This window comes from Gloeophyllum trabeum (genome assembly GCF_000344685.1).
Source record: "Gloeophyllum trabeum ATCC 11539 unplaced genomic scaffold GLOTRscaffold_00007, whole genome shotgun sequence".
In the NCBI taxonomy this organism is placed as follows: domain Eukaryota; kingdom Fungi; phylum Basidiomycota; class Agaricomycetes; order Gloeophyllales; family Gloeophyllaceae; genus Gloeophyllum; species Gloeophyllum trabeum.
Window position 1 is genome coordinate 437,599 of NW_006920416.1, and position 16,751 is coordinate 454,349.

The following is a 16,751-nucleotide window of genomic DNA, read 5'->3' on the forward strand; positions in this document are numbered from 1 at the left end:
ATAGCCTCTCTTGTGCCCTTTCGGGTCGGATCTAAGGCAGTGTTCGTGTTATTCCTGACCTTCCATGTTGTCATCATTAACCTCTCTTACACGGCCGTTTTGTATCGAATTCGCCGACTGGACGATACATTTCCTGTACGCCATCAAGGAGTGCACGATGGGTTTCCAGACCAGTCGGACAGCCGCCACTTTTGGTGTTAGATCGTCCCAGCTAATCTGGTTATACCGCTCATTCCTCGCGGGCGGCTCTTACGTCGCGTCTCGATCATAACAGGAGTATAAATACTGGTTCAGACAGACACAAAGGTCACCATCATCCTCCCAGCCGTCATACCAGTCATCAACTGCCACTCGCCCCGTTATCTAGAACAGCATGCCTGCCTTGTCCACGGAACGCCCCATCACGCATCATTATTCGCATCAGAAAGATATAAACGGGGCAGCGCAGTCAGACAACCTACCTGGCACCTCTACCATGAACGGCCACTCTGCCAACGGTCATGCCAATGGCCGCGCTACTAACGGGCACGCTTCGCCTGTTAAGGACTCTGGCTTACTGCCAAAGTTCATCGACGCTGTCCATGAGCTCGAATACTACCGGTAAATACCACGTTTACTCGGTGTCAGCCACCCGTATCTCACTGGTCATCTTCTACAGGAACGGAAAACCCGTAAAGTTGGACGGACATTCTTTGTCGATTCCAGCAGTCGTGGCGGCAGCGAGGTTCAACTCGCCCGTGACGCTTGACTACAGCCCCGAGGTGCAAGACCGCGTCGCCAAGAGCCGAGACGTTATAGTCGAAAAGGTAAACGGCCTCAAGAGCGTCTACGGTGTTAGCACCGGTTTCGGTGGCAGTGGTAAGTCCTCCCGCTCGGAGATAAGGCACCGTCCAACCATCTAACTGCTGCGCGCAGCTGATACCCGAACGAGTAATACGCTGGCGCTGGGCCATGCCCTACTCCAGCATCAGCACTCGGGCGTGCTCCCTTCGTCGACGAAGGCCAGCTCTGCGCTCCCTCTCTCCGACCCTCTCACGTCGACAAGCATGCCTGAGGCTTGGGTGCGCGGAGCGATCCTCATCCGGATTAACTCTCTTATTCGGGGACACTCGGGCGTCCGGTGGGAGCTCATCGAGAAGATGGTCGACCTTCTCCGTGAGGATATCGTCCCGCTCGTTCCCCTCCGCGGCAGTATTTCGGCTTCCGGGGGTACATAGATTCACTTTTCATACATTACCGTGGGAACTGACGCTGTGCTCGCTTCCTTTCAGATCTTGCGCCACTGTCGTACATCGCCGGGACTCTCACTGCGAATCCCTCGATCCGTGTATTCGACGGCCCCCGCGCGTCCGGTCAGCGTGTCATCAAATCTTCTCGGGATGCTCTCAGAGAGCACAAGATCGAGCCCGTCGCGCTGCAGTCCAAGGAACATCTCGGTATCCTTAATGGCACGGCGTTCTCTGCCTCGGTCGGCGCTCTTGCTTTGAGCGAAGCCGCGCATCTTGCTCTCCTCGCGCAAGTCTGCACGGCGATGGGCGTCGAAGCCCTCGCAGGCACCCGTGGCTCCTTCGACCCCTTCATTCACGACGTTGCCCGTCCACATCCCGGACAGGTCGAGTCGGCGCGCATGATCCACGATCTCCTCGAAGGCAGCACATTCGCTATCACGGCTGAAGAAGAGGTCACGATCTCCGAGGACAAGGGACACCTCCGGCAGGACAGGTATCCCCTGCGGACTGCGCCTCAATTCCTCGGCCCCCAAATCGAAGACATCCTGTCCGCTCTGGAGACGGTGACTCTGGAATGCAACTCCAGTACGTACTCGGCTTAGCTGACATTTGCATTGGTTTCAATTAATCGTCGTGCGATAGCTACGGACAACCCCCTGGTTGATGGTAACACCGGGACCGTGCACCACGGCGGCAACTTCCAGGCCATGGCCGTCTCGAACGCGATGGAGAAGACGCGGCTCGCGCTGCACCACATCGGCAAGATCCTCTTCGCGCAGTCCACGGAGCTCATGAACCCGACGATGAACCGCGGTCTGCCCCCGAACTTGGCCTCGACGGACCCGAGTTTGAACTACCACACGAAGGGTATCGACATCGCCACCGCGGCATACGTCGGCGAACTTGGGTACCTTGCCAATCCCGTGTCGACACACGTCCAAAGTGCCGAGATGCACAACCAGGCGGTGAAGTATGTAATGATAGTGGTACTTGTGAGTGTTATACTGACCCGCGTGTTTCAGCTCGCTGGCTTTGATCTCGGCCCGGGCGACTATCAATGCCTTGGAAGTGCTGTCCATGTTGATCTCCTCGTATCTTTACTGCCTGTGCCAAGGTATGCAGTCATAATGTGAACAGTTACAGGATGATAGCTGACTTCGTCCCATTACAGCACTTGACCTTCGTGCCATGCAGGCTGAGTTCATGGAAGGTGTTTCCAAGATCGTCCGAGAGGAGCTGTCGACCGCTTTCGGATCCTCGCTGGAAGGCTCGTCTCTAGAGGGGCTCTCGTCTCAAATCTTCTCGGTCGTCGTCGACGCCTTCGAAGAAACGAGCTCGATGGACGCTGCGCCTCGCATGCAGCACATCGCCGCACAGACCACCACAGCCCTCTTCGACTTCCTGTCTTCCCCGGCACCCCAAGCACTTGCCTCCATCCCATCCTTCCGTGACAGCCTCGCTAAGCGGTCTACGGACCTGCTGAAGCAGCTGCGTCAGGACTACTTGTCTGGTACTCGGGGACCTGCCCCTGCAATCCCCTACTTGAGCAGGACGCGACCGGTATATGAGTTCATCAGGGTGAAGTTGGGTGTCCGGATGCACGGCTCCGAGAACCTGCATCTCTGGGAGAACGGCGCTGGCGTGGAGGATGTTACTATCGGACAAAACATCAGTTCGATCTACGAGGCCATCCGGGACGGTCAGATGCAGGAAGTGGTTGTGGGCCTCTTCAATTAACTTATTTGTTAACATTTGTGCTTTACTTTATTGTACATAGAAGTATTTTACTGCGTGTAATGCGTACACATGTAATATGAACATGAATGGGACTCACTACATACGCTGTTTAGAATACTTGTTCATTCCGTGCCTCATAAATTATATTGTTGTATACGTCTTTCATAGGCTCGTCCTGCAATATTTTGTGGCTGCTTATCATGATCAATGCCGCTCCTCCATACCACGACCAGGCTAAATGTGGCTGATGACCCATGACTTTTGCTCATCGCCACTGTCGGACATTAATGCTCCTCCCAAGTTGTCCGAATTTGTCCGAAGTGTCGGTTGCCGCCGGCATGCATTGCTGACCTTTCCTTTAGCCTATGGAGGGGCGTCCAGACTTCCAAGTTCCAGATAACATGGCAAGTCAATCGGCGATCGATTGGAGGGCAGCCAATCAGCCCTTTTGCTGAGCGCCATCCCAGGGAAAGCACGTCTCATTACAGACTTCAACTTGCGAAGATTTACAGAAAGCCCTAATGGTCGATAAAACAAGCGACATTTTGATATTAGGCGCAGGTTGTTTTGGCGCATCCACAGCGTACCACCTCCTGAAACGTGGGTTCACTTCGGTGACGGTGGTGGACCGATCCACTGTCTTGCCTGCCCCTGATGGTGCTAGCACAGACTTCAACAGAAGTGAGTGTGTGGGTTCGCTTTCAGCAGACAGATCAAATGACGGTTCGAAGTTGTCCGCAGCTCTTATTCAGAACCCTTCTATGCTCGGTTTGCCCGCGAGGCTATAGCCGCCTGGAAGGATCAGAGCGAATGGGGCGACACTTACCATGAGTAAATCTTCTCAGACCTATCATTCTTCCTCATGTGGCTGAAGTTCTGTAAGATCCGGTGTGCTAGTTCTGGGCACGGGCGAAAGCTCTTACTGCGACTCAGCATATGACAACGACGTCACTATGGGTGCACGCATCACGAATTTCTCCGATGCAGATGGACTGCGTTCCGCATTCCCGCCCAGTATCAAGACAAGCTTCAGCGAAACATCTTCGGGGTACCTGAACTCCGACGGAGGGTGGGCTAATGCTACGAAAGGGACCTCCCTCATGGTCTCCAAGGTTTTAGCCTTGGGCGGGCGGATCTTGCGTGGTAAAACGGCGAAGAGGCTCCTGCAGGGGAATGGAAGAACATCAGGCGTAGAATTCAACGATGGAACCACCATACGGGCCGACTTAGTCATAGTGGCTACCGGATCTTGGACGGCCTCTAGTTTCCCTGAAGTCCAGCTTGGGGACAAATTTATTGCAACTGGGTAAGCACTCTCGTTTCGATTCTCAGGGGGGAACATCATGAAGGAGAAACGTTGCTTAGACAGAGTGTAGCGACCATCCAACTCACGGCAGAAGAAGCACTCAAGTACAACGACTGTCCCGTCGTACTCGATTTCAAGTCCGGCTTTTACGTCTTTCCAGTTCGTATAGAACACCTTCATCTCGCTTTGCGTGACATGAATCTCACCACACTAGCCGAACGATGACTATATTCTCAAGATGGCGATTCACGCCGGTGGCTACGCCAACTTTGAACCGACGCCCCAGTCTACAACACCCATTTCAACCCCGCGGACTATAGGATCGCACGGCGTCGATGGTTTGCGGATACCTAAGGCTATGGCGAAGGCTCTCCGAGAGCATCTTCGGGCTGTATATCCCGAGCTTGCAGATAAACCATTCAGCGGAACACGCCTGTGCTGGTGAGGACCCCTTGCACATTCCACAGCTCAGCGAAGTTGCAAAAATGACACTCCCCTGATGTCAGGTATAATGACACCCCGGACGAGGACTGGGTCATAGGGTACTATCCCGGAGACCAAGGACTCATGTTTGCAACCGGCGGGAGTGGTCACGCGTTCAAGGTCAGTGACGACTGGTCCAAATGACAGCAGACATAGCTCACCAATGATGCTTGCAGTTCCTCCCCGTCATTGGCAGTCTCGTGGCAGACGCTGTTACTGACGACCTTGACCCGTCCCTAAAGCAGAGATTCGCTTTCGACCGAAAGTGCAGAGCTCATGACCTCTCCCGATCACTCACGGTGCTCCCGCTCCAGGAGTCCGAGCTCCGTACTGCCGAAGACCTCGTTCCGCAATGACATCAATATCAAAAGCTATATTATACTTTTTACAATACTTTAAATTTATCAAGATACTCGCCTGATCCTCGAAGGATCTCACGTCTAGATGGTTGTACAATTCAAGCTCTTTTACCCACAAACTCTCGCCAGGAACGGACTTCAGAAGGTATCCGTCCCTCTCTATATCGACGCAAACCACCTTGTGGTATTTTCTTGCCCAAGCTCTCGACGAACAGCTTCGCACACCGCGCGTTGTTAATTAACGGTAGACCGAAGTCGACCGCGTTTCTGTGGATCCAGTGAGAAAAGAGAGGTCACCATACGTCACGGAGGACTTACCGTCTGGCAACGTAATCTTCGTCAGTAGCACTGGTGGCCCGGGACTTAGCCAGATTAATGACGCATTGGATGTCGTATTCATCAAAGACTTCGCGCAGCTTACGCTTGTCCTTCGTAGGGAAGAAGATGCGCTTCACCGAGACATACGGCAAGTCGTTGAAGAACTCTTCAACCTCTCGCGAGGAACAGTACAGCTTGAAGCCCAAGTCTTGGAGACCCTCGACGACGTACCGCATCTCCGGCTGAGTCACGTCGCCGCCGATGAGGATACCGGACTGAGCGGAGGGCACTTTGAAACCGGTAGTGCTCAGTAGAGCCGCCCAGTAAGCCTCGTGGATATCCTTGCCGAAACTCGCCACTTCGCCCGTACTGGCCATTTCTATACAATGTGTAAGCTTCGAACCTCATAGTAACGCATACGAAGGGGAACGTACCACAACCAAGGAAAGGATCGGCACCCGGCAAACGAGTCCAGGAGAACTGGGGCACCTTTATGCAGACATAGTCACGCTTCTGAGCCATGAGGTCGACCGGCTCAGGTACGTTCTGGTCAGCGATTGCAGCACTGGCAATCTCGACAAAGTTTTGGCCGAGAACCTTGGACACGAAGGGGAACGACCGGGATGCGCGAAGGTTGCACTCGATGACCTTCAGTTGCGACTCCTGGCCCTCCACGTCAGAGTCCTTGCGGATGATCTGCATATTGAAGGGCCCAGAAATTTCGAAGGCGGCAGCGACCTTCTGCGCGATCTCCTTCAAGCGAGCCATCTCCGACTCTGACAGACTGAACGGAGGGAGGACCAATGTGGCATCTCCAGAATGAACACCAGCATTCTCGACATGCTCAGACACCGCATGAACCAGTAAGCGGCCCTTGTGGGCAACGGCGTCAACATCGATTTCCTGGGCGTTGTCAATGAACTTGGTGAGAACGACAGGATGTAACGGAGATACGTCCGCGGCGGCCGAGAGATTATAGTCAAGTGCGGCTTCCTCGTAAACGACGTTCATAGCTGCGCCAGACAAAACGTAGGACGGGCGAATCAGAACAGGGTACCTGGGCGGACGATGAGTAAAGCGCCGAGGACTTGAGGACTTCAATCTTACCCAACTCTGCGAGCGAACTCCTTAGCGGCATCTACGCTCGTTACTTCCGTCCACTCGGGTTGATCGACGCCGATGCTATCCAGGATGGACGAGAACTTGTGCCGGTCCTCAGCCGAGTCGATCTTCTCGGGGTCAGTACCAAGTACGTTGACATTGTTGTGCTTCAAGCGAAGAGCGATGTTCTGCGGCAATTGGCCTGGAATATCTACCTTGAGCCCCATGTATATCCCTCCAGGGAAATGACTGACCTCCGACGCTGACTACAACACCACGAGCCTGCTCGAGCTCATAGATATCCATAACGCGCTCGAAACCAAGCTCTTCGAAATACAGCCGGTCCGCCTCGTCGAAGTCGGTAGACACCGTCTCCGGGTTGTAATTCACCATGATGGTCTTGTTCCCCATCTGCCGGAGCTGCCGCGCGCAAGTAACGGCACACCAGTCGAACTCGACGCTGCTCCCGATACGGTACACACCACTGCCAAGCACCATCGTGCCGTGCTCGTCGAACTCGATGTCGTGCTCGGAGGCGTTGTACGTAGTGTACAGGTAGTTGGTGTGCGCAGGGTATTCGGCGGCGAGCGTGTCGATCCGCTTGACGAAGGGCGTGATGCCGAAGGACTTACGGTGCGCGCGAATGGCGTCTTCCGACGAGGACACCAGGTCTGCGATGTACGAGTCCGAGAAACCTTGCTTCTTCGCGCGCTCGATGATCTCCTTGTCCAGGTTCTCGATCGAGCCCGCCGTCTTCAGAGCGTAGACGGTCTGAACGATGTTGTCCAGCTTGTATAAGAACCACTATGAAAGTGTTGAGTCAGTAAAGCCACGGACAAGGGCGAAATAGGCTATCTTAGTACCTTGTCAATCTTGGTCAGGTCGTGCAACTGATCTACGGTGTAATTCTTGTGGAACATGGCGTACGCAATCGCAAACAGCCGCGTATCCGTCGGGTTAGTCAGTGCATCATCAAGATCCTCCGGCTTGACATAAGCCTCGAAGCCCTTGTACCGCGGGTCGATCTGGCGAATCGCCTTCTGCAGACTCTCCTCGAACGTCCGTCCAATAGCCATGACTTCACCGACGGACTTCATGGACGACCCGATGTGGCGGTCAACCTGCGACGAGAACTTCGCCAAGTCCCACTTCGGGATCTTCGTGACGATGTAGTCCAGCGAGGGCTCGAAGCATGCCGTGGTCGTCTTCGTCACCGCGTTGGGGAGCTCCGGGAGCGTGTGCCCAAGCGCGATTTTAGCAGCCGTGTAAGCAAGCGGGTAGCCCGTTGCTTTGGACGCCAGTGCACTAAGAAGGGGTTAGCGATGCCACAATAACCGACCGAAGTGCGAAGCCTACCTGGACCGACTCAACCTATTTATAAAGTCGCGACCATTAACCAAAATTCTAGACTTATACTAAGAAGCCTTACCGAGCGTTGACTTCGATGACACAGTACTCCATAGAGTGAGGGCTGAGCGCGTATTGGATGTTGCACTCGCCGACGACGCCGAGATGCCTGATAACCTTCAACGCAGCAGTACGCAACATATGGTACTGGTCGTCCGGAAGAGTCTGAGAAGGCGCGACGACGATCGATTCACCGGTGTGGATGCCGAGCGGATCAAAGTTCTCCATGTTACAGCAGATGATGGTGTTCTGCGAAAATTAGTGTAAGTCGATCCGGGACAAATTCGCTCAGCTATTGAATCCTCACATCAGCAGCATCACGGACGACTTCGTATTCCAGTTCTTTCCAGCCTTTCATACTGCGTTCGATCAGGACCTGAGGACTTAGACTAAGACTCTTCGCCGCGAGGTCACGGAGTTCATCCGGGTCGTTCGCGAAACCAGATCCAAGACCTCCTAGAGCGTACGCGGACCGCAAAATGACAGGATAACCAATCTTTTCAGCAGCGGATAACGCGTCCTTGACCGAAGATACCGCCGTTGATTGCGCAACCGGGATGTCGATCTCTGTCAAATAATAGAGCCGCGAGAGTCAGTACCAGCACAGAGGACTGAGGCCGAGACCCCGACTCAGACACACGTACTCACCTTTCAGCGCCTGTACAAAGAGATCTCGGTCCTCACTGACTTCCAGAGTCCTGATAGGCGTGCCGAGTACTTGCACACCGAGCCGCTCGAGCACGCCCATGCGATCCAGCTGAATACCGACGTTCAATGCACTTTGACCACCGAAAGTAAGCAGAATTCCATCCGGCCGTTCCTTTTCCAAGACGTATGCAACGTAGTCCGCAGTGATAGGCAAAAAGTACACCTCCGAAGCCAACTCATGCGACGTCTGCCACGTCGCGATGTTCGGGTTAATGAGCACTGCGTCGACGCCTTCCTCCCGAAGTGCCTTTAGCGCCTGAGAGCCAGAGTAGTCGAATTCACCAGCCTGGCCAATGCTGAGACCACCGCTGCCGACGATAAGAACCTTTTGCACGTCCGGTCGAGGTAGCTTCGGTAAAACCTTTGCAGAGATCTTCCTCGCAAGCTCAGAAGGGGAGTTCAGGACATGTTCACCGTCCTTGGGGGTATACCCAACTATGGGATCTGCAACTGCACGAGCAATCGGAGTCGGAACTGGGGAAAAGCGGGGAGAAAAGACATGGAACGAGCGCAGAGACCGTGCAGACCAGCCCAGATGTCGACCTAGCGACCGACAGGACGCCGCTAAGGGCGGAAAGCCCATTTTTGAGGAGGGTCCGCGGCGGGTAGAGCAGAAGACCTTGCAGACCTGAACTGTTAGCGTGACTCGACTTTTAATTTTGCAGGAGTCGACGTCATTTAGCGTGGGAATCGGCCCCGGACCCTCAATTCTGCCCTGGCATCGCACCGAGCTGGTACCATTACGAAGAAGTGCCCTCGGTGTGCAAAGGAGCGACTAGACGATATTTAAGGACGAGCCATGAGTATTGCAACATTAAAGAAAGAGCATTTGTGCATGGGCGTACGCCGAGACAAGGCGCGACCATTATCTTGATCACGAGCTTCGGGGTTAGATCGTGCGCCGGACCCTAAATACCGGGCCCCTCTGAAATGAGCAGGCAATAGGCGTCTAGTCTGGTGTTCACCTGTAGGTTTTGGTACGATTGAGTATAACAGTTGTTTTGAAAATTCACGTACAGTCGGAGTAGTCGACCCATCGGACTGCAAACGGCTGAAGTGGGACGCCGTATCTTGAGTGGAAAAGAAACTTGCCATCTTGAAGCTGAAGCGTAAAAGAGGGACTGCGCTACTAAAAAGCAGGGAAGATGGTGGGGGAAGAAAAGAGAGCGCGCCTCCCCAGGGTCTCTTTTATATGACGAGCGAGCTGGATGGCATATACCAACGACATATCCAAATCAAGTAACACTCACTCCATATTGGGGGATGCCCCTTTTGGGCTGCGGCGTGGGAATGACGCGTCTTACGTAAACATGCAAAGACAAGGAAGACATTGTTCTTGCCACACCAGAGCCACATTCTGACTTCAACTTGCAGTGGTCGCGCCCGCGACAACTACCGTCGACGCGCATGGCGACGCCCTACCGAAACCCGAATTCTCGCAGACCGCGCGCACCGAATCCGACGCCAGCGTCGAACTACCTGAGACGCGCAACCAGGCCGCCAATCATCAATCCCTACGACAAGTTTACCGCGTCAGAGTTTAACGCGTGGGTGAATGACCTGACAGGTGCGTTGAGGAGAGCGTTGGGAGAGGAGGACGAGGTCCCAGACACGGAGCAGCCCGTGGCCGATCTTCGCGACGTGTCCGTGTTGACCGAGGAGGAGGAAGTCGAGTTACAGCTGGGACTGGAGGAGGAGGAGGAGAAGGAGCCAGAAGTTGAGCCTGAAGACTCGTTTGCGGAGTACAAGTCTAGGAAGACCCTGAAAGGCAAGGACAGGGATCCTCGCGAGGGCCCTGGCCTTTCCTCTCTTCGCATGGGGCAGTCTTATGTCGCGGAGCCTATGTCCGATGCAGGTTTTGCATCTGACGAGTATGGCTCCGACGAGGCGGCCAGCTCTGAGGGGGAAGAGGACGCTGAGAGCGAGGAAGAAGAAGAAGAGGAGGAGAGTGCGCCGCGCGTGAACGGCGAGGGCAGCTCCGGCCAACCCATCGAGCTTTTGTCCGACGACGAGGAGCCTCCGACCCGACCACCTCCGAAGCGAAATGAGTATCAAGACTTGTATGACGATTTGTATGAACTTTCCGAGGAAGACGAAGGTAAGCGCTTCCCGTACAGTCCTGTGCCCGCCCATGAAGCCTTTGCTCTCCTAGCCGACGGGCCTGATGTCCCAGATCCTTGGGAGGGTCCGCGCACCTACGCAGAGGACTTCTATTCAGGAGGTGACAGGCTAGACCCTCACGAGCCGTCCAACCTGACGCCACCCCTTGCCACCGCCGGAGACGAGGAGGAGGGGGGCATGGTGTTGACTCCGGACGTTGGGGAAGAAGACGAAGGCGAAGAGCCGGAACACGAAGTTATTGATATTGCCAGTGACTCCGACGAGGAGCCCGCCCAAGACAAGGTAGACCTCGAAGAGGACGCAGACGGCGAGGCAGATGTGAATGCGTATCCCCCGCACACGTGGCATTCTCGTGCGAGCAATGTTAGGGACGAAGAACAAAACGAAGAGCAAGATCAGGAGCTCGAACTGCCGCACCAGCCAGGTCGCGCTGGGACACCGCAGATACCCGACCCTTGGGAGGGCCCTCGAATGTATATGGAAGACTTTTATTCTGGCGGCGACCGCATCGACCCTGGCGCATTGTCCGATCCGTCTTACCTCACGCCCCGATACGAGGAGGGCGCTCGCTCTCCCGCTCGGGAAGAACCTGCCGTTGATGAGCCTCGATATTCTGAGCAGGAGCTTATGGCGGATTTCATAGGTCCTCAAGGCTCTGATGGACGGTTGAGAGACCCACCGCCGCACCTTGAGGCACAAGCTGCGGACGAGGAAAAGGATGGACATATCTCCCAAAACTCCTATTCGAACCCCTTTGACTCTGTGCAGGAGGCTGCGGAGCGGGTGGCGGAATGCAATTGGCAGGAGCTGTATGACCGTGGTGATATTGGTATGTCAACCACTGCTGATGATCCACAGTCGGTCGATCTAATCTTAGTCGTAGAGGAGCCGCTTCCCAATTTCCCTTCGCAGGGAGACTTATCTCATGCAGAGGCCTTGCCCACCTTGGCGGGCAAGTCCTCCTACATGCCTCGAGAGGCTCCCATGTTTCAGCGGAGAGCCCAAGAGCGGACCCTCGAGGTCGCGCCTAACGGGCACGTTGACTGGACTTGGCCCCCAGCTTTTCCTGTTGAAGGCGCAAGTACGAAGCTGAATACTTCCGATTCACCAGAGGAAGTCGAGAACCGTCAGGAATCGCAGGGAGAAATAGCTTTCGAACAGTCCGACACTGTTGACGCCGGTATTGTGGCGGAAAGTGCCGCTGAAGCCGCTGTTTCTGCTGCCGTTCCCGATGCATCTCAAGTCGAAGAGATCATCAGTGGAGCTGAAGAGTTCCCTCAAGCTGAAGGCGAGCTGAGCCCTGAAGAGCTGGATGAGGTCGTCAAGGCTGCTCTTGAAGCTGCTGCCTCAGGAGGGGATTCGCAGACTATTGATGCAATGCTTGATTTTAGCATGAGTATCCCCATGGACAGCGTCGAGGCTGACGAGAACGTGACAGCTGATGAAGCGGATGAGGTCTTTGCGAAGGCCACTCAGGAAGCTGCTGTGGCTTCTTTCGAGGCCCTGTTTGACATAAGTCACGACGCCGAACCTACGAAGGGAAGTGTCCTCAATGTCGACGCGGAAGTCAATGTCGTCGTCGAACCGGAGCAGGTCACGGAGGAAGCATCGGCCCCTGAGGCGAGCGCTGCAGACTATACCGTTCCAGAAGTCGGCACGGACGACGACGAAGAAGTTGATGAACTAGAAGATGACGATGTTGCCTCCATTTCGGCGTCGGAGTACGCTGCGAGGGCTTCCCAGGCTCGTGAGTACAGCGTGGAGGAAGTCCAGTCAGAGCCCAGATTGAGTGAGGTGCGAAGTTTTCCCTCGCAGTCATAACAATTGCATATTCATCTTCCCTTAGGTTCCAGATGAGGTCGCATCCGAAGGCCTGCCCATTGCTGCAGAACCTGCTTCCCCAGTCGATGACGTCCAATTGCGGACGACAGAATCTGATATGGCGTTAACTGAGAGACAAGAAGTGGGTCCGGATGCACGTATGCCTGAGAGCGAGGTCCAGGATGATGCGATTGCTCCCGCGGAGAGCGCGGCAGTTGAGGTGATACAATTAATCTTGATGAATCTGTTCTCAACATCAACTCATCTCATACTATAGGAGTCTGATGTGGCCACCGAACCTACAGCGGATCATCAGGACGTCCCAGAAGTCAAACTATCGGAGCCTGATGCTGGCAGGGAGGGAACTAAAGACCAGCAGTTATCTGAACAGGCGATCGCACTGGATGTTTCCGAATTCCAAGTTGCGGAGGGAGCGGGCACTCCGTCTGAACCTGCTAAGGAAGAGACAGTTCTCGAGGGAGCTGTGCCTGCCTCTGACGAAGAAGAAACGTGTTTAGCTGAGGAGTCAGCCGTCAAAGTGGAAGACAAGCACTCCCCTGACACTATGCCCGATGGCGTGCCTCTTCCAATCGTGGCTGATCCGGAAGTCCCTGATCCTGCCAGTGTGTCGAATACTGGTGGAACCACCACTCCCGAAGCAGGAGGAGCTGCGGTGTTCCTCTCTCGTACGCTGTCGATGGGAGGTCTGTTCACTCCGCAGGGCGAAGGCTCTCTGCGCACCACACCCGAGCGAGACACTGGTGCCACTGCCTTTGAGAACTCTAATGCTGAGCGAATCACGTCAGGGACGGGACCGGCTAGACAGAAGTCGGCACTTCATATCGAGAGTCGTATTGAAGAAGCGGACTCTCTGGAACAAATGAGTGTCATATTGCCAGATGGCCCGGCTATTCCTGAACTTGCAGCCGAAGCTGTGGAGGTTGCCGTTACCCCGCAACCAGATGCCTCGGCCATCGCTGAAGTCGCAGCAGCAGAACCAACAGCTGAGGCTGTTGAGGCTACCGCAACCCCGCGAGCACACGACACGGAGGTAAGTAATACAGTTAACGTTCTTTCAGCATCGCCGAGCTCATGTATCGATTGCTCCTAAATGACCTAGGCCGTGGAGTTGCATCATGGATCCCAGCCCGTTCTCCATGCGGATCCCTATCCTTACAGTTTGTCTACGCCCTCCCTTGACAATTCAATAAGCAGTTTCCTTGACCTGCAAACTCGTTCAGGAATGGTGGAAGCCGGCAAGCCTACAACGGACGACTCGCTGGGGGAGGGGGATGTCATGGGTCATGATTCAGACCTCGACGATTTGGAGTTAACATACCCCGAATTCCGCTCGCAGTCCCCTGAAGGTGATGTAGCGGTGCAACCCGCAAGAGCGTATGAAGCGCCCTCATATCGTTATCCTCCACTCTACGTGGAGGACATGCCTCACTTACGTCTCGTACATGGCGGCCCTGTGCCACAATCTCAATCTCAATCATCGGACGCCGAGCCTTCAGCTGTGTCGACTAGCCGTAGCGGCGTCACCCCCGGCGTTGTGGCGGAAGAGGAGGAAGAAGAAGAGGCTAGACCGGAAGAAGAGGAGGAGTCGGCTTCAGATGGGTCTCCAATCACGGGGTAAGCATGGCATAACATCTTTGTCTGCCGTGTTATTGATCAGTCTCTGGCGCAGCTCTCTTGGCCTACCGCCATCTCATGCCGCTGATGATTCGGAGGAGACCCCCGCGGGTAAGTCGCACTTGCTCAATGTACAAGACATAAACTCACTGCGTGTATTCCATACCTAGGGACCAGTACGATATTTGACTCTGAGCGAGCACAGTCTCGGGAGGTCGCGACTGCGAACAATCCTCAAGCTGCGACGCTTAGCGGCAATGATGCTAAGTCTCCTTCCCTCACTGGCATAGCCCATGACACCCGTCATGCAGACTCCTCCAACATTAACGACAATGGTCTGAGTGAGTCTGCGGCACCCTCGCGATCGCGTAAACGGAAACGGGATTTAGCGCCCCTCACTTTGCCTGAGCCAAGAAGCGATGGCAGCGGGAGCACGCCTAACACTACGGCAGCGCGAGTTCGTGCGACCAAAGCTAAAGCGTCGCCCAGAAAAGCGGGCGCACGCGGGAGGAAAACAGCTGCCAGCTCTCTCAGAGCCGCAGATTCATATAGCGAGAGCGGGTCTTCTGGCGAAGCCGCGGCTGTGGCTGCTCTGTTGGTGCCATCTAGCGAGGTGACCTCTCATAATGTCACTACGGCTTCAGAGCCTTCCTCGACTTTCCCCAAGGTCATGCTGCGTATAAAGAGGCCCCCGCAGACACAGCAGCAGCAAGCACAGAAGTCTAAGGAAGACAAGCAGGAGGAAGGGCCCAAGGCGGTCGAACAGCCAAACGCGGAGGAGAAATCAAAGGACGGCAAGGAGTCAAGGGTTGAGAAGCAATCGAAGGAGGACAAGCGGCCGAAGGAGGTTGATAGGGTATTCCATCTTCATGGCCGCAAGCCGAAACCAACGGCTCCTACTTTGGGCGTTCCACGACCTCGCTCGAAGCCCAAGAAAGTACCTAAACCTCAAGCAGAGCCCGAAGCCGAACCGCAGCCAGAACCAAGCACGGAAGATGTGCCTAAGTCTGAGCCCGCCAAGGCAGAGCAGGCACCTGTGGAGGAGCCGCTCCTTTCGCCCAAGTCAGCCTCCAAACCCGAACCTGAACCTGCACCTGAGCACGAGCACGAGCCTGAGCCTGAGCCTACACAACCTGTACAACTGGGTTCCCGCTTACCCGAATCTTTGCCTCCTGCGCCGCCCACCTCCCCAGTAAAGCAAGAATCATCTCCCCCAGCAACATCAGAAGTTGACACCGCTCCTCCTACTCCCTCACTCAGCCGCAGATCGCGACGCAACTCGCAGTACAGCTCCCCGGTCACTCGCTCCCACTGTGTCTACCATATTGTCAGTATACCTCGGGAGGAAAATGGGCCTCGCGTCACGTTCATGGTACCTGGCTGTGCCCTGATGAATCAGGACTTGGTGAAGGAAGAGAATATCGTTGATATCCGCGAGGCCACCACTGCCGACGAGCGGCGTGCCATTCAAGACGTAGAATCGCTTGGTTTCGATGATGATCTCCTCGTTGTGCTCAAAGCGCTTGTGTCGGGCGAACAGCACTCAGTATTCTACTTGCCCTCTCTAGGCGAAGACGTCACCAGAGCATCTAATGACGACGTCGAGTCTATGAGCGGCTCTGCCTACGTGCACAACGCAAGGTCTGCGGTCTCGAAATCTGCTGCTGCTTCTCAAACCCCGTCTCCCCGCAAGGTTGTATCTGCATCAAGGGCAGGCTCGCCCTCTCGCTCAGTGGACTGGAGACGGGAAGGTAGCAGTGTCAGCGTTCACACAGAAGCACACGCTAAGCAGGATGAGCAGCTTGAAGAGTCGCGGCTGCCGCCGAAGCGGAGAAAATATACCTCTCGTCAGAGCAGCGTAGCCTCCCATTCTCAAGAGTCCGTGGGCAACAGTCTTCCCGACCCTTCAGAATCTCAACCTACGTCTGCCGCTGAGGCTCGTCTGAAACCGAGGCGGTCAAGGCGCCTTGGTGTAGATGCAGCTGCGTACAAGCCGGAGGAAGACCCCAACGCGGGTGATTCTGCAGACGAGGGTCAGCCGACTACTGCTCGTCGAAGCAAGAAAAGGCGAGGAAAGCGAGGCACCAAGCGAGCGCATGGGGTCGCTGACGATGGTGAAGAGGGTGGTGATCGTGATACCAAGAGGGTGCGCGTGGAGACAGCAGTTGAACCTCGCGTCAATGGCGATACCTAGACGTTGGGCCCTTTAATTCACTGGTAATTCTTTTCACTCATCTTCTGTTTCCCCCATCGATGTTTATTGTTCAAGATATCTTGTACTTATAGTATACTTGGGCTGTCGTATAATCTCTCTTTCCATGTAAGGTGGGCGCCCAATATGAGTACACATTGGGCTTGCTATTGCTAGCAGTGTGACTCCCGCCGACGAGCTTACACTTAATACTTGTGGCCCTGTGCCGATATTACCCCTACTTTAGGGGTACCGGGACCTGTTGATTGGGTTGCTCCACTGGCGCCAGCATGCTCCGCATAGCGCATGCATACCCAGATATGCACAGCATCAAA

At 55.0% G+C, this 16,751-nt stretch overlaps 4 protein-coding genes across 4 annotated transcripts; 3 read left to right on the forward strand and 1 right to left on the reverse strand.

The window, feature by feature from the left end:
- Positions 1 to 475: 475 nt before the first annotated feature.
- GLOTRDRAFT_42132 (phenylalanine ammonium lyase) lies at positions 476 to 2,966 on the forward strand (the record flags this gene model as incomplete). The annotated part of the gene is made up of 7 exons (XM_007867932.1): positions 476 to 600; positions 659 to 858; positions 916 to 1,209; positions 1,272 to 1,814; positions 1,872 to 2,199; positions 2,252 to 2,343; positions 2,401 to 2,966. 7 exons carry the CDS (start codon positions 476 to 478, stop codon positions 2,964 to 2,966), a joined length of 2,148 nt encoding a protein of 715 aa, XP_007866123.1.
- A 521-nt stretch (positions 2,967 to 3,487) lies between these two features.
- On the forward strand, positions 3,488 to 5,111 carry GLOTRDRAFT_42078 (FAD dependent oxidoreductase; the record flags this gene model as incomplete). The annotated part of the gene is made up of 7 exons (XM_007867928.1): positions 3,488 to 3,647; positions 3,698 to 3,797; positions 3,850 to 4,272; positions 4,332 to 4,431; positions 4,487 to 4,713; positions 4,779 to 4,875; positions 4,932 to 5,111. 7 exons carry the CDS (start codon positions 3,488 to 3,490, stop codon positions 5,109 to 5,111), a joined length of 1,287 nt encoding a protein of 428 aa, XP_007866119.1.
- GLOTRDRAFT_76371 (carbamoyl-phosphate synthase) lies at positions 3,579 to 9,274 on the reverse strand. The gene is made up of 16 exons (XM_007868045.1): positions 8,589 to 9,274; positions 8,248 to 8,507; positions 7,963 to 8,189; positions 7,890 to 7,904; positions 7,397 to 7,838; positions 6,788 to 7,337; positions 6,540 to 6,735; positions 5,867 to 6,489; positions 5,433 to 5,811; positions 4,932 to 5,381; positions 4,779 to 4,875; positions 4,487 to 4,713; positions 4,332 to 4,431; positions 3,850 to 4,272; positions 3,698 to 3,797; positions 3,579 to 3,647 (listed from the first exon to the last, which is right to left on the reverse strand). Exons 1-10 carry the CDS (start codon positions 9,229 to 9,231, stop codon positions 5,213 to 5,215), a joined length of 3,504 nt encoding a protein of 1,167 aa, XP_007866236.1. The 5' UTR covers positions 9,232 to 9,274; the 3' UTR covers positions 3,579 to 3,647; positions 3,698 to 3,797; positions 3,850 to 4,272; positions 4,332 to 4,431; positions 4,487 to 4,713; positions 4,779 to 4,875; positions 4,932 to 5,212.
- An 838-nt stretch (positions 9,275 to 10,112) lies between these two features.
- GLOTRDRAFT_138766 (uncharacterized protein) lies at positions 10,113 to 16,580 on the forward strand. The gene is made up of 7 exons (XM_007868046.1): positions 10,113 to 10,746; positions 10,801 to 12,563; positions 12,616 to 12,810; positions 12,868 to 13,641; positions 13,711 to 14,225; positions 14,281 to 14,336; positions 14,396 to 16,580. Exons 1-7 carry the CDS (start codon positions 10,464 to 10,466, stop codon positions 16,417 to 16,419), a joined length of 5,610 nt encoding a protein of 1,869 aa, XP_007866237.1. The 5' UTR covers positions 10,113 to 10,463; the 3' UTR covers positions 16,420 to 16,580.
- The last annotated feature ends 171 nt before the right edge of the window (positions 16,581 to 16,751 follow it).